Source organism: Podarcis raffonei, chromosome 1, assembly GCF_027172205.1.
Source record: "Podarcis raffonei isolate rPodRaf1 chromosome 1, rPodRaf1.pri, whole genome shotgun sequence".
Classification (NCBI taxonomy): Eukaryota; Metazoa; Chordata; class Lepidosauria; order Squamata; family Lacertidae; genus Podarcis; species Podarcis raffonei.
The window spans coordinates 64,439,020-64,454,600 of record NC_070602.1 but is presented as its reverse complement, the minus strand read 5'-3'; the positions used below and the strand labels follow the sequence as shown (position 1 = coordinate 64,454,600).

Here is a 15,581-nt window from a genome sequence, read left to right as displayed (position 1 = left end):
CCCCCAATACATTTTTCTTGCATTCGCAGTCAGAATGCAGAAAAACAATGAGCAAAAGATGCTTGTATAAGAATGCTGTTTGAAGATGCACAACACAGTGTGACTTTAAATGAAACTAGGGGTGAAACATCAGGGCTTAGATTGAAACATTTTAAAAGTAGGCCATGCTGGAAATAGACATACATGGTACTGAGCAAATGCCAAGATTCCCCCAGACTGCAGAGCAGAGAGAGAGAGAGAGAGAAAGGAAGCTGGGTTATTCTATCATTGTTGCTCAGAGCTGCCTTTGGCTCTTCTGCAACTGTCACTAAGCAGCACTCATTCCATCAAGCTCCCTGCACTGTTTCCATCCCAACTGGTCATTATAGGAAAAACTAGTACCTGAGCTTGTTCCTTTCCTCCTCCCTCCCCATTCCCCTTTCCTTATATGTCATCTATTTTAGATGGTTTTTCATTGATCTGTAAAGTTGCTCTGGAACCTCAGGCCAAATGTGGCCAAGTCTCTCAGGATTCTTTGTAAGCTCTGCATCTTCTCCAGGCAACACCTCCTGAAGGGCCTGCTCTACACCCTCCATGAGTCCTTTTGCTTGGCCGGAATGTTTCCTTGCACTGTGATAACTTCTTTTGCTTGCCTGGAGGAAGTGAGTATGGGTGCACATCCATGCAAAGTTTTGATGGGGAACCTGTGAGCCTCTAGCTGTCCCTGGACTACAGCTGCCATCAACATTGACCTTTGGCGTGGGGCTGATGGGAGCTGAAGCTGCAACACAGCTCAGTTGGTGGAACATGAGACTCTTAATCTCAGGGTTCTGGGTTCGAGCTCCACTTTGGGTGAATTATTCCTGCAGTGCAGGGGATTGAACCAGATGACCCTTGTGGTCCCTTCTGCAATTCTAAGATTCTAAGATCTAAAGGGCCACAGCCTCCCCACTACCACCACCTCCCAGTAACCAGCTTGTGCTTTATTTGGCTGGAATACAACACGCTATACAAAGATACGGAAAACAGTGGCTTTGTAGTCTGTGGAAAAGTTGGCAGGAAAGGATAGCAGGAAGGGTGGTATGCAGGCTGGTGGAGAGAAACAAACTGCTATGACTGTTGGAAACACAGCTTAAATTATGGCAAGTTGTTGTGAGCAGCCGCTAGCAATGGAGGTACTTTGTGCTTGTGAAACGGTTTATTCCCACCCCTACTTTTTATCCCCCAAACAGCTCTGTGAGATTGACTGGTCTCAGAAACAGCAACTGGTCCAGGGCTACTATGAATTCTTAAAGCTAAAAAGGGACTTGAATCCAGCTCTCCCCAATACCAAGTTTTTAGGTATCTGGTTGCGTTCTCTGCCCCAAATCAATGAGGGCTGGCTGCAAAATTATGCATTTGCCTGCTTGGTCATAGTTTTAGGACCCACCTTACTTCTGTGACAGTAAGTTTTAAATTGCTTTTAAATACTATGTTTTAATTGTTGTAACCCACCCGGGGACCTTGGAGTAAAGGGCGGATTAAGAACAACAGCAACAACAGTAGGTTGAAAGCTTTAACTTCCAAGTTATCTGAATCAGGCACTCCTAGTTTAATTTTTTTTAATGATAAGTAACCGGGAGCCGCTTCCTCTCTTATCCTACCAGAGCTCTGTGAACCTGTCCCACGGAGCAAGCAGTTTGAATTCTCTCTCTTTCTCTGTCCCCCTGCTCCAATCATTAGGGCCATAAGAAACGATGTCAGAGGTTTTTGCCCAATCCCAGCTCTCTTGCCAAATTCGCTTGTTGGGAAACAAAGTCCAAGCGTGGAAAAGAAAGGTAACAATGCCTATAATCTCTGGGGGCCCCAATCCCTTCAAATGTTTGACTGCAGGGGCCAAAGGGACCTGGCCCCCTAGGAGTTGGAGCCTATGGTTAGTGATCAGAACTACTTGTTCAATTCTGGAAGCACTCTGCTGACCTCATGTTAATTGGGGATGCCAGGAAGCAGCAATTGTCAGCAGGAAGAGCTGCTGTTTGAAGCTGCATTTTGAAACACTTCACTCATTCTTCTCCTGACTCTGCAAACCAGGTTCCTCATATCCGTTGTGAGTCCTAGTTGGTCACCCCATTAGTCTGGTGAGGTGCTTGATGCAATATCTAACCTGATCATGTAGAATCAGTTTGCAGATGAGGCCTGTATAGACTTCTAAAGATGACTTACATCAACTGGGAAGATTTTACTCATGGTGCTATGTCCTACAGAATACCACTTGAAAATGGGTATTTTCCACAATTGTCCCTGCACTCTGGAATGCCTTTCCCTCTGCCATACATGAAACATCATTCACTTCAGCTGTTTGTTAAAATTTATTTTCTTGTCAAGGCCTTCCCTGACACACAAGATCCTATCATTATAGTATATATATTTATCTGTGCTTTATGATACCATTTTAAGGTTTTTATGTTTGCATTTTAGTATGCTGTTTAGAGATTTTAAATATTATGCTTTTATAATAATTCAAAATTAAACAATTCAAGCATGGGCAAGCCAGGAAAGGTAGACAGAATGCTTCTTACAGGCAGTACTTTTGTTCCTATTTTCCCATTTCCATGGGTGGATTTAAATGACAATTGGAAAACGGGTGAATACTCTGAATGCTTGTTTCTTGGTGTGTTGGTGTCAGGAACAAAAAAAAACAAACCATTTTGAGCAGAGGACTTTGCCATTTCATTAACCTGTGTGTAAGCATGTGCATGCCTGTCAGTGCATATGCATCAGATGTGTTTCTGTGCTAAGTGCATGTTAAGGTTGTATGTGTCTATCTATGCTCCAGGTGCATGATTCCAGACCTTTGCTAGGATAATGTGTCCCCCAAACTTGTACAGTGGTACCTCGGAAGTCGAACAGAATCCATTCTGGAAGTCCATTCGACTTCCAAAACATTTGGAAACCAAGGTGTGGCTTCTGATTGGCGGCAGTAAGCTCCTGCAGCCAATTGGAAGCCGCATAAGCCGCGTCGGACATACGGGTTCCAAAGAACATTTGCAAACTGAAACACTAACTTCTGTGTTTGCAGTGTTTGGGAGCCAAAATGTTCGACTTTCAAGGCGTCCGCATCCAAGGTACGACTGTATTGCTTTTAATGTTTCAATTCTAATTTGCCTTGGTTTTGCCATAAAAGGCAGGGTAGAAATAAACAGCAGCAGCAAGAGAACACTGAAGATGTCATCCCCTCACAGTCTGAAGTAGAGCAGTCCATTTCACCACCCTTATGCATGTGAAGATCAGGCCCATCCACTTGCAGTGGGACTGACGTAAGAGCCCTGTTTCTCCTCCTTTTGTATGCACAGGTACATATGCACTTGCCAGGAACGGGAGGCCAATCCAGCTCTCCCTCTTGCCTATGCAAGACTATATTCTATAAGGGGAAGGGAAATGAGGAAAACAAGGCCCTGGTCAACCCAATGCTCACCTTTCAGCACATAAACAGCTGCATACCTGTGTGGGTGTATTATGCCTTTGGTCTATGGATTCCTTTAAAGCTTTACATTAAATAGGTAAAATGTAGGTCTTTAGACCGTTGAAGGTTGCATATCTGTTAGGAAATGGTCATAATGGAAAGAGGAAACTTCATGCCAAGCTTGAGCTATTTCATTTAATCTGAAGAAACAGTCCTGTTACTTAATGTATCCTACAGAACATTTGTTTATTTACCAAATAGGGTGTAACCATTTTACTATTCAGTTTTCCTTGATAAAGGGACGTGGGTGGCACTGTGGTCTAAACCACTGAGCCTCTTGGGCTTGCTGATCAGAAGGTCGGTGGTTCGAGTCCCTGCGACGGGATGAACTCCCGTTGCTCAGTTCCAGCTCCTGCCAACCTAGCAGTTCGAAAGCACGCCCAAAGTGCAAGTAGATAAATAGGTACCGCTCTGGTGGGAAGGTAAACGGCGTTTCTGTGTGCTGCTCTGGTTTCGGTGTTCCGTTGCGCCAGAAGCGGCTTGGTCATGCTGGCCACATGACCCGGAAAAACTGTCTACAGACAAACACCGGTTCCCTCAGCCTGAAAGCGAGATGAGCGCCGCAACCTCCGAGTCGTCTGTTACTGGACTTAACTGTCAGGGGTCCTTTACCTTTACCTTGATAAGGAAAATGACTGCTAAACCAAATTACTGTTGGTTAAACAATATTCTAGAAGTAAAAGAATAGGTATTTCACCTTAGGTGTAGAACACTGGGTATGTGTGTGGTGCAGCACTTATTTCACAGAGCATGTGAAACAAAAAACAACATTTAATATAGATTTCACTGAATGATCTTCCCCTTTCCTTTTTGCTGTTGAAAATATATTCTTTGGGTTTCTATGCCAACTTGATCTTATTATTTCAAATGCCTGTTCTGATGAGTGTACTTTATATTTATGCATGTTATATTTAAGTTTGCACTCACCAACAGAGTCATATATTTTAATGATATTTGGAAGATTGTCTACTAAATTAGACCCCATTAAGGACATTTACAATTAATAATAATAATAGCTTGTAAAAAAGCTAATTTAATAATGCCTAAAGGTTTTAGAATTTATAGAGGAATAGTATATAAGATTCCCTAGCTTATTTACATGAAAAACATAACTGAGTAACTAAAGTGTTAATCCTTTTATACTTGATCTATTGAATATCTGCATAGGTCCCCATTCAAATTGTGTTGAGAAGTTTTGCTTCATATTATATATAAGGCGAAAGGAGAAATGATTTGAAAGCTGTAGCGATATATGGGTATAAGAATGTAGATGTCTATTAGCTTTATGAAACTGACAGCTCAGTTCTGAAACTTTATTTTGAATAGATTTTAAAAAGGATTTGCGTCTTTAGAAATAGTAAAAATAAAAAATAAAACAGACATATCTTTGAAAAAGAAAGAAAAAAAACTCAATTGTTACCTCTAATGAAATAGCGGGTGACAAAACAGTAGTCTTTTTGATTTTGATCAGAAAAATAAACTGGTAGTGACAGGATATGATGGATAGATTTGACATCCTGGCAAATCACTGTCATTGATTCAATTATTCTAATTCAGAATAAAAGCTGTATACAGTGTGTGTTTATGGTACAGTGGATTTTTTAAAATGATTGACATTCATCACATTAGACAGTTTTAAAAGCTATGTCTCCATTTTACTCACAACGTTATAAAAAGTAAATCATTTAACCAACACTTTAGTTCCAATCCCATCAAAATACATTAACATTATTACAGTAAGCATTTAAGGTTTTGTGGGGAGCATAATTCAGCCCAACTCTATAAAATGACAGTTTAAAAACCTAAGTTTCAATCCAAAATGAACTTAGTGGAAAGTTCTATCAAGGCTAATTCAAAATAGAACTATATAGAAAGTAATTTTCAGGTCCCACTTGAAAACCATTTCCAGATAGCCACCTATTCACATAGTTTGTACATTAGTTCTAATACAAAAATGCAAATCTTGCTGCTGATAAATATTTATACATTTTACCTAGGGAAAAATTCATATGTTTACAAATAGTATATACAGAATAGTATGGAACCCTGAATTGGTTTTGTTTTCTGCTGCTCTGTAGACTTCTTTCTAGCTCCAATGCACTCCCCTGGTTTTCTAGCATTAATGTAGCTGTCAGTTTGAATTTCAATCTTGAATAATGTCTGCTGACATAATTTCATATTGCTGACTTCAGTTGTTTAGGATTACTGTTTTGAACTATATTGAAAAGCAATTCTTTGTATATGTTTAGTAAGTTTCACTCAAGCAATTTAATATATTTATTAGCCCATAAGGCAAAGTAATTATCTATAATGTATTTTACCATGAAAAATATTTTATCATATTACTGATAACAGAATAGGTGGAAAATACACAGAAATTTAATGCTTATAGTATATATGGTACTAAATAAGGCGTAATTTTTAACAATGTTTTTTTAGGGCAATGATTGTCTCATATTAAAATAACCCACTTTTAAAAATTTATGATTTTATTTAATATACATAATATTGATATACAGCATACAATAGTTGTGTTAAACATGCAAAGTGTAATTCTTTCATTTCTCATTCATTATCTGAACTTCAGTAACAACAGTAAAGTTGATGGCAACAGAAAATTCTGCAGCTTCAAAATGGCAACATATTTTACATCTTTAAAATGGCATCAAAATATAGGATGTGTTTGTTAACTGTAGAAACATCCAATACAACATTTGCAAATATTTTTAAAAAACAGAATGGCGAAATAAGGCACACAGCTTGCTATATATATATATATATATATATATATATATATATATATATATGACTACTGGGTCACAATCATTAAGAAAAATATTTACATAAGTCATTAACAGTCATAATTAGAGTGTCATATAAATCGGAGTGAAACTGCTAAGTAGAAATCACTAGAAGTCCAGGTGCTTCTTGCCTATGGCCATAGCAGTACATCCTGAGCTCAGCAGTTTGGCAGATTCTGCCAGATCCTGTTTGCTTGTGCGGCTCACTGTGTCTGACAAGTCTGGAGGCAAATGCAATTGCTATGGCAGGAGATTTCAGGGAGTGGGGGGGGGGAAGAGAGAGAGACAGAGAAGAGAGAGAGATGAGAGAGAACATAGTTGTAATTAGATTTGCTTTGGATATTACACATTTAAAAACATAGTACTATTCCCTGCCAGTGAATACCTATTACAGCATAACAAATACATATTAGAACAGTTTTCAAAAACCAGATTGTCAGATTCTTTTATTTCATATATTGATCTACAGGATACTGGAATTTTTCAAATCAAATTCAGCTTTCTTCATCAGTACATTCAGAATGGAAATCAAAGGCCAAGACCCAAAGAAATCAAAATTACCCCCATGAGTCCCAAAAGGGGTATTTACACTGCAATCCTAGGCATGTTTACCCTTGTGTAATTTCCTGAATCCAATGGTAGGTGCATACAGAAATGCGGCCTTGTAATGCAATTCTAGGCATGTTTATTCAGAAGTAAGTCCCACTTACTCAGTGGGCTTACCTAGTATAGGATTGCGGCTATTTGTGGGGGGCCTAAGCACTAGTGAATTCAATGAGACTTGTTTCTGAGTAGACCTTTATAGGTTTGCAGCGACTTGTTTTTCTCAAACAACGTTCCTGCTCCTATACCAAATGGCAAATGGTGTTCCAAAAAAAAAAAGGTCCAAAATTTCACTGAGTTAGTACAAGTGGTTTCCATGAGCCAAAGCAGATCTTTGATCCAAGCTTACATTTCCTGCATTTATTTTGTTATCTCCAGAGACCTCGTCTCCTACATCTTCTGTCTCCCATTAAAAATAACTAATTAGTTTGAACAGTTCTGTATGCCCAAGGGGCTTTGCATTTGTTGAAACAGCGTCTCTTTGATGCCACACGGCAAGCCACTTTTGAAATTGAGGGGACTCTCAAAAGCAGATTGTGACTTAACATGGAGGCAAGTTATTTAATGAAAAAAAGGCCAAAATTCCTGTTGTGTGTGCCTAAGCATCTGGGTACATTTAGAGTAGCTCTTTGGATCCTCGCCAAAGTATATACTGTGAACAAAAATAAATTATACATATTGTGTGGAATACACCAAGTGGTCTATTCATCCACAAGACTTTTCCCCGTCTTCTCCCCTTGTGAATCACTAAAACCATTTTGGGTCACCCCAGCTCTCCAGAGCAGATTTAGGGGGCACATGGGGGGCACAGTCCTGTTTCATACCTGTTGCATGCCTTCAACAGCTAAGCTGAATCCCACTCATTAAGTTATTTTAAACACAACAGTCAACACAAACACAATAATCTTCACAACAGAGAGAACTGTTTCCAGCTAACAATGAAACATTTCATGCCTTATTAATAGTCTTTTTGCAAGGGGAGCTAACATGGTATCCTCCAGCCCAGAGAGTTTGGACTACCACTTCCTTAAGTTTCAGCTAACATGGCCAACAGTAATGGATGATGGGAGTTGTAGTCCTCAACATCTAGGCACTACACTGACTATCCCTAGGCTAGAGTGTTACGTTCTGTGTTGTGCAACCCTCTACATGTCTACTCAGAAGCAAGTCCTATTGAGGTCAGTGGCACTTACTCCTAGGTAAGTATGTAAAAGATTGCAGCCTAAGTAAGTTCAACTTTAAAATGCCTGTTTGAAACAGCAAGTGCTGTTGATAATCACAGTGTTAAACTCATACCAATGATGAGGAAACTTAGCAAAGATGTTAGATAGATTGAAATCCAAAAATATTAGTCCTGGAGCTGTATTGGTATAGTCTTCTATTAAGACATTTCCGGGGCTTCTCTACTACTACTCAGTAGTTTATTATTTGTAATTTGCACTCATTACAAGTTGTCACGCTGCATTCCAAGCCAGTAGTTGTTTTCTATTTTTTTTAAGGATTAACTTTTATCAAGAGTACAGTGGTACCTTGGGTTAAGTACTTAATTTGTTCTGGAGGTCCGTTCTTAACCTGAAACTGTTCTTAACCTGAAGACCACTTTAGCTAATGGGGCCTCCTGCTGCCGCCATGCCAAAAATAACAAATCTGATCTCAATCCAGAACAGGCAATTTGCCAATTTCCCAGACATGGGGAACGCCCCCCATCCACAGTACAGTGGTACCTCGGGTTAAGAACTTAATTCATTTCAGAGGTCCGTTCTTAACCTGAAACTGTTCTTAACCTGAGGTACCACTTTAGCTAATGGGGCCTCCCGCTGCCGCCACCGAGCGATTTCTGTTCTCATCCTGAAGCAAAGTTCTTAACCTGAAGCACTATTTCTGGGTTAGCAGAGTCTGTAACCTGAAGCGTATGTAACCTGAAGTGTATGTAACCCGAGGTACCACTGTATTTATAAAATGGGACATTTGTGTGTTCAGGTTTGACAAGTAATTCACCCGCTTGCAGTTCACAGCTTCCTACTGCAAAGCACTTCCAACTTCTTCCCATTAACAGCCACAACTATGATGAAATTGATTGCTACTGCTATTTATTTCTTTAGCACCAAGAGTCCTCTAGGCTCTATGCAGGCAAAATGTGGTTTGAAATGTAAAGCACATTGGGGCAAAATAGCCAGAGTTCACATATATACTGAAGGGGTTGGAACTGGCAGTGACTGATCAGGAAAAGGATCTTGAGGTTCTAGTGGGTAGCTCAATGAAAATGTTGATTCAGTGGCAGCTGTGATAAAGACAAATTCTACATTAGGGATCATTAGGAAAGGGATTGAAAATAAAATGGCCAACATTGTAATGCCTTCATGCAAATCTATGATGCAAACACACTTGGAATACTGTGTATAGTTCTGTTCACCCCTATTGTGGAGTTAGAAAAGGCTCAGAAGAAAACGGAAGCCAAAATGACCACGAGGAACTCTCCTATGAGGAAAACTGACAACAGAATGGCAATGTGTCAGGCAACCTAGTTGCTCCAAAGTGCCCTCTTCAGCACTGTGGAGTTTGCATTGCTCTTTAGCATTGAGGTGTTGAGGACCATGAAGCAGACTGGATGCCGAGTGGTGTACAACCTATCATGAAGATAACACGATATGCATTTGAGCATACAAACGTGTCTGCTGCATGGCAGTGAGGACAGCAAAGGAAGCACACTTTGCTGCCTCCATTGCATTCTCAAATACTTGTCCAGCAGAGCTATCAACAGTATGCGTTTGTTAACAAAATTACATGAAAAGTTTCCAAGACACACTGAGGATAACATTGCTCACCTCTTTGAAAATTTGGACACCATTGTTGTAACCAGTTTTAGCTTTTGAGGCCTCCTGAGAACATGGCAAAGCGCTTGTAGCTGCTTGGCTGACTTTATGCCCTTTTGCCCCATAGCTAATTGTGGGGAATAGGGGTGTTGCCCAGGTAGATCCATCTTGTGGGAAATGCATCATTATGTGAACAGCACTGGACAACCATAAGGCTCCCAGGCAGTTACATTATGGCATGCTGCAAGGTACCATCTTGTCCCCAATGATATTTAACATCAATATGAAGCGGCTGGGAATAGTCATTAGGGGATTTGGAGCATGCTGTCATCAGTATGCTGATGACACCTAGCTCTATTTTCCCACTACATCTGATTCAGGTGTGGCTGTGCAAATAAGTGCAGTGGTGAGCTGAATCACCTGAATCTTGGTAAGACAGAGGCCTTGTGGGTAGGTGGTTCCTGAGTCTGGAATTTAGGCAATTACCACGTAAGTGCTCCTTCACCCATGGATGTCACTGAAGGCCCAAGAGGTCACAATAGTTAGGGGAACATTTTTTCATATTCAGATGACATGCCAACTGTGGTCATTCTTTGATAGGGATAGTCTACCTGAGGCATAGGCAAACTTGGCCCTCCAGATGTTTTGGGACTACAACTCTCATCATCCCTGACCACTGGTCCTGTTAGCTAGGGATGATGGGAGTTGTAGTCCCAAAACATCTGGAGGGCCAAGTTTGTCTATGCCTGGTCTAGCCACAGAGACCAGATTACTGCCATGTCTTCTATGTGGGGGCAGAATGCAACAGGTAGGTTGTTAATTGGACATTCCTGCTGCAAGTATGTGACACTACTTTTAGAAGAACTGTAGTGGCTGCCAATTTGTTACCAGACCAGGTTTAAAGTTTTGATATTGGTATTGACCTCAACACTTTAAATAACATGGGACCAGGTTATCTGAGGGAACAATCTCACACACAGCCCTGCTTTGTCACTCATTTCTTCCTGGTTGTGCAGCAGCTTGCTGAGGTCTGTCTGGTGGCAACCAGGGGGAGGGCCTTTTATATTGTGCCCAGCCTAAAGAATAACCTCCTGTCTAAGCAAGGCAGGCAAAAGCAGACACCAAAATACCAACTATTCATGCTACTAGTGATTTCAGAGACAATAATGACAGGTTTATGGACTACACTGAATAACAAGGATATATCATTTTGGATTGAGAAAGTTCTGTTAGAATGTCAGTACAGGGATGGACCTTTTACCACTTCGAAGAGAACATACAAAAACCAAGTCTATTTCTGCTCAGATAATTTATTCTATTCCACCAAAGGAAATGGAGAAACCTACTCTCAAGAATGGATAGTGTATTTTCCTGCTAAAGGAAAAATCTACTGCTTTGTGTGCAAACTTTTCTCCAACCTCAACTACAGCTTTAGGTTCTACTGCATTTGATTACTGGCATCACGGTTATCTTGTTCAAACCCATGGAAACTAAAAATCATGTGAACCCTATGCTAACATACTGAACAAGAAAGCATGGTCAAATGCTCACATCAAAACTGGAATAATTTGAATTCATTTTCATGCTTCAACTTTGGACACATTTGCTAGACCAATTTCATAAAGTTAGCAAGGCACTCCAAAGTTCGCAAATTTCACTGAGCACAACTGCAAATATTTACAGCTCACTATTGCAGTTTGTATCAAACACTTGGGCTAATTTACCACATTTACCAGATGTAGAGTACAAGACATCAAAAGAAGGCAGAGAATATGGGAAAACCCAACAATGATGGGCATAGCCAGGATTTATGTTGAGGGGGCAGGCTTCATGTTGGCGGGTGGGGGGTGGGAAGAACCTCAGTCAAGTATTTTTATTGATTTACTTAATCTGGGGGCAGTTGCCCCCCCTTGCTGCACCCATGATGATGGGACAAAATCCAAAGCTTTAGGCAAACCTTTTCCATGAGACAAGTTTAGGATAAATTCATTTATCCCTGTAATTAATGCTCTTGAAGCTAACCTAGACAGAAAAGCAGTAAAGGAGTGTAGCTGGCAATTTTTAATTTTTGGTGAACCTGCAAGCAACCAAGGAACCAAGATTCACGATGGCAGCAAGTATCCAAAGGATGTTGACCTTAGCACTTCCACCCGTGCATCAAATGAGCTCACTCTGAAAATGAATATTTCAGCCACCAAGATATGTATCAAATAATATTCTAGGAGAAAATTAGAACAGTTTTTCTTTTCAAATGTGGAAGCAATTTTCAGATTGTTCCTGTGTTTAATGGTTACAAACTGCACTGGTGAAAGGTCATTTTCTAGACTAAAAAGAATAAAGAATGATCAGTGATCAACAATGTCCTAAGATCAGTTGTCTGATCTAAGCATTCTCTGTATAGAAAATGATAAACTGTGACACTGATTTTAATGATATAATTGATAAGTCTGCATCCAAAACAGCTCAAAAGAAACTGTTCTGACTTTTTATATAGTTACTGTTATAACATAGCTATGATTCCCCTACAAATGTTCTGTGTGAATGTCTTCATTAATCCCATATTTTTGTAAACTTATTAAAGATTATACAATTATAAAATATTATACAATGATAAAATGTTTTTATTTTACCATTGTATCATCTTTTATAATTGTATAATCTTTAATAAGTTTTAAAAGTATGGGATTAATGAAGACATTCACACGTAACATTTGTGTATCAATGCTAAAATTTCAGCAATAGTCTACTTTTATTGAGTAGATAAAGACGAGAACGATGTTTTATTTCTCATGATTAGATACTATTAAGTTTGGGCCTCCCAAGGTCTCCTAGGCCTAAGCCTCCAGTTGCTTTAATCCAGGCCTACCTGCAGAAATTCATAGGCCAACATGAAGGAGGATGGCAAGAATGCCCCATCACGACCTTCTGGAATTGCCCGTGTAGAAAGAACAGAAGTACTGTAAAATGGTGCCTCTAAGTTTAAGATGCTCATATTAATCTACAAGGCCCTTAACAACTGGGTCCCAAATACCTTACGGACCACTTGACTCTTTACGTCCCTGCCCAGACTTTGTGCCTTTGTTAGTGGTTCCCTCGTGGCTTGGATGCACTGCTTGTATCCATCAGGAGCCACATGTTCTGTACTGTGGGCCGTATTCTATGGAACTCCCTCCTAGAATATTATGGTTGACAGTACTGAAGGCAGCTGAGAGCTCCTGCAAAACCAATGGGGATGGCACTCTAGGGTGACTAAAGCTGTCTCTGTCCCAAAGCCAAATTGAAATGATACTCTTTATCATCCAGAAATACTCGGTGTTGGGTTGCTCCCAGTTGATCAAGCACCTACTCTAGAATAGTAGACTGGCTGGAAATGTATTATTTTGATGCCAGGATACAGTTTTTTAAAAAGCAACTTCACTACTGTCTTTTTCAAGCTCAACAGGCTCACACCTTTTCACAAGGAAGCATTTACCACTTCAGCCACTCACTGGGCCACACCACCTCGGGTAGATTACCTTAGCCAGAAGGCAAAGGGTCACGTACATACATCGTGGAACTTACTTCTGCAAGAATCCTGCCCACATTCTCAGGTCATACTAACTGAAAAGTATTCAAGACCAATGGGCAAGCAGGTAGGTACATTTACTCACTCTGCTTTAACTGTGGCTTCCAAGTTGGAATGGATGTGAGTGGCTTTATCCACCAAGTGCTTTGCAAATTGGTCACAGCAGGTCATTGAGTGGTCCTCTAACTCCCCACTCTCCAAAAACAAGGTGCAAATATCCCTTAACCACTTGGAAAACCTCTGCTAGATAGCCCTGAGGACAGAGCTCCTGACCATATTGGTTGGATTCATCATGAGTTGTTCTAGTCATCACTCCTGTTGTTTCATCACTTAAAGCTTCCAGGACCACAGAGAGACAACTTGGTTCTACTAACAGGGAGAGGATGTTGAGGAGTGCTTGTGTCATTTGCTCAAGCAATTTCCCCCACTGCAGAGTTTGACTAGATACTTGGCAGAATTGCCTACAGAAGTGACACAAGAATCTTCAAGCCACCTCCAACAATCAAAAGGTATGTATGAGAATTAATATAGTTAAGGCCTTTTCAAGCATACCTTTTTCCTAGCCATCTTTTCCATCTGCAATATTATAGTAAGATTAAAATAAAATATAATTTAAAACACAGTATATTAAACCATCCACTTAGCTTGCCAAACACGCTGCTTGTTCTCAGTCATTACAAAAACAAAAATAGGTGTCATTAGATTGAGTTGAGCAAATGAGTAGCTCGTATGAAAGTTAGACAACTGGCCAATGCATTTCCAAAGGATCTTATATAAAGCATCTTTGAGAGTTTGTGAAGTGTTAACTTCAATATATTCAGTGCCCTACAAGTAAGTATACATTGAATCGCTTGAGTTGCGATTCAATGTATACTTACTTGGGAGTAAAACCCAATGAATTCAGTGAGACTGACTTCTTGATAAACAAATGTAAGATCAGGTTGTTGAACAGAGTTATTCCTTTATGCATGATATATGCCCCTATGATGTAGTCTCTGTTAAAAAGGGGAGTGGGGTGTTAAACCCCTTGCCTGTGACTTGGAGTGAGTAGATACATAATAAGAGAAGGGCTCTAATAAAACATTTGATGTTCACACCAGGGAGAGGTGGGCTCATTTGGTTAAAACTTTTTAAAAAATTACTTCAACTTAGAAAAACACAAAAGTAGAAAAAGCAAAGGAGATTGCAGACCTATATCTCAATATGTGGAACAGAAGCAGCAATTTCCTTAGAGGTACCAACAATGCTGTGGCAAAATAAATCTTGAAAGAAACAAAATCTAAATGGTCTTCCATTAAAATATAAGGTGCTGATATATTAAAGGCTATATTTTTGTCAGTGAACTTGTGAAACAAGAACAAACCATGGTCCTTCCAACTCTACAATTCTATGATTCTATGAAATTGCCATTAAAACATACTCTGAAGGAATATGAAAGCATTTCGTTTTTAAAAAGTTTTCACATTTGTCCAGCTCAGGCCAAAACACAGAAGGTTCTCTACTTAATTATGATTAGTTTATTCAGACTAAAGCAGAGTTCTAACAATACAATGAACCAACAATCAACTAAAAAGGAAATGTAAAGAGATTTTGTTTATATGAATATTTCATACAGAGGTGTATGCATATCTGCACATTTTTGTGTTCCTGATCTACGGTACTTTATTTCTTTAATTTAATGACAAGAATATAACATGCATATGAGAAGCTATCATATTACTTGGCGTAATTATCTTTTATCAACATCGTCTTACCCAATTTTTTAAAATCTCTGTATTTGACTATTAAGCCACAGAAGAGAAATCAAGCAATGCCTAAGCCAATGAAAAGAATTCCTGAGGCGATGTAAATTACTAGACTTCACTAACAATCATGCCTCCCCTAACAGACTGTATAATGCAATATAACCCACATTAATTAACCATATTCTCTTATAGCTAATTAAAATAAGTGAATTCAGGAAAAAGTTGCTTTGTAGATTTCTTTAAGGTATCAAACACTGGAAAATTTACTAATTTATTTTAGGGAGTTAATCATTGAGAGATTTAGTTTTGTAGTACTATGCATGCAAAGTACAGGTACAATATATAAGCAAGCAACATAAAGACGTATAGGCAATCACTTGCGTAAAGCAAACTTGCAAATTACACTACTTGTTTCTGCCAGCACCACATGCTTATTACATTGCACCTAACAGACTAAGGATGCAATCATAAGTGTACTTGCCTGGAAATAAAAAGTTTCATCAAAATTAATTTGAATTAGGATCAGAGCGTAAGGCTGCAAGTGTAAATATCCTAGTGCTGTCAATTACGCTT

At 39.4% G+C, this 15,581-nt stretch overlaps 1 protein-coding gene across 1 annotated transcript in view; it reads right to left on the bottom strand.

Annotated features, from left to right (window-relative positions):
* Window positions 1-5,949: 5,949 nt before the first annotated feature.
* ELP4 (elongator acetyltransferase complex subunit 4) overlaps window positions 5,950-15,581 on the bottom strand; it is a 148,081-nt gene continuing 138,449 nt past the window's right edge. The window contains exon 10 of the mRNA XM_053389891.1: window positions 5,950-6,522. Coding sequence (XP_053245866.1) covers window positions 6,391-6,522 — 132 coding nt within the window. The 3' untranslated portion in view covers window positions 5,950-6,390. The remainder of the gene's footprint in view (window positions 6,523-15,581) is intronic.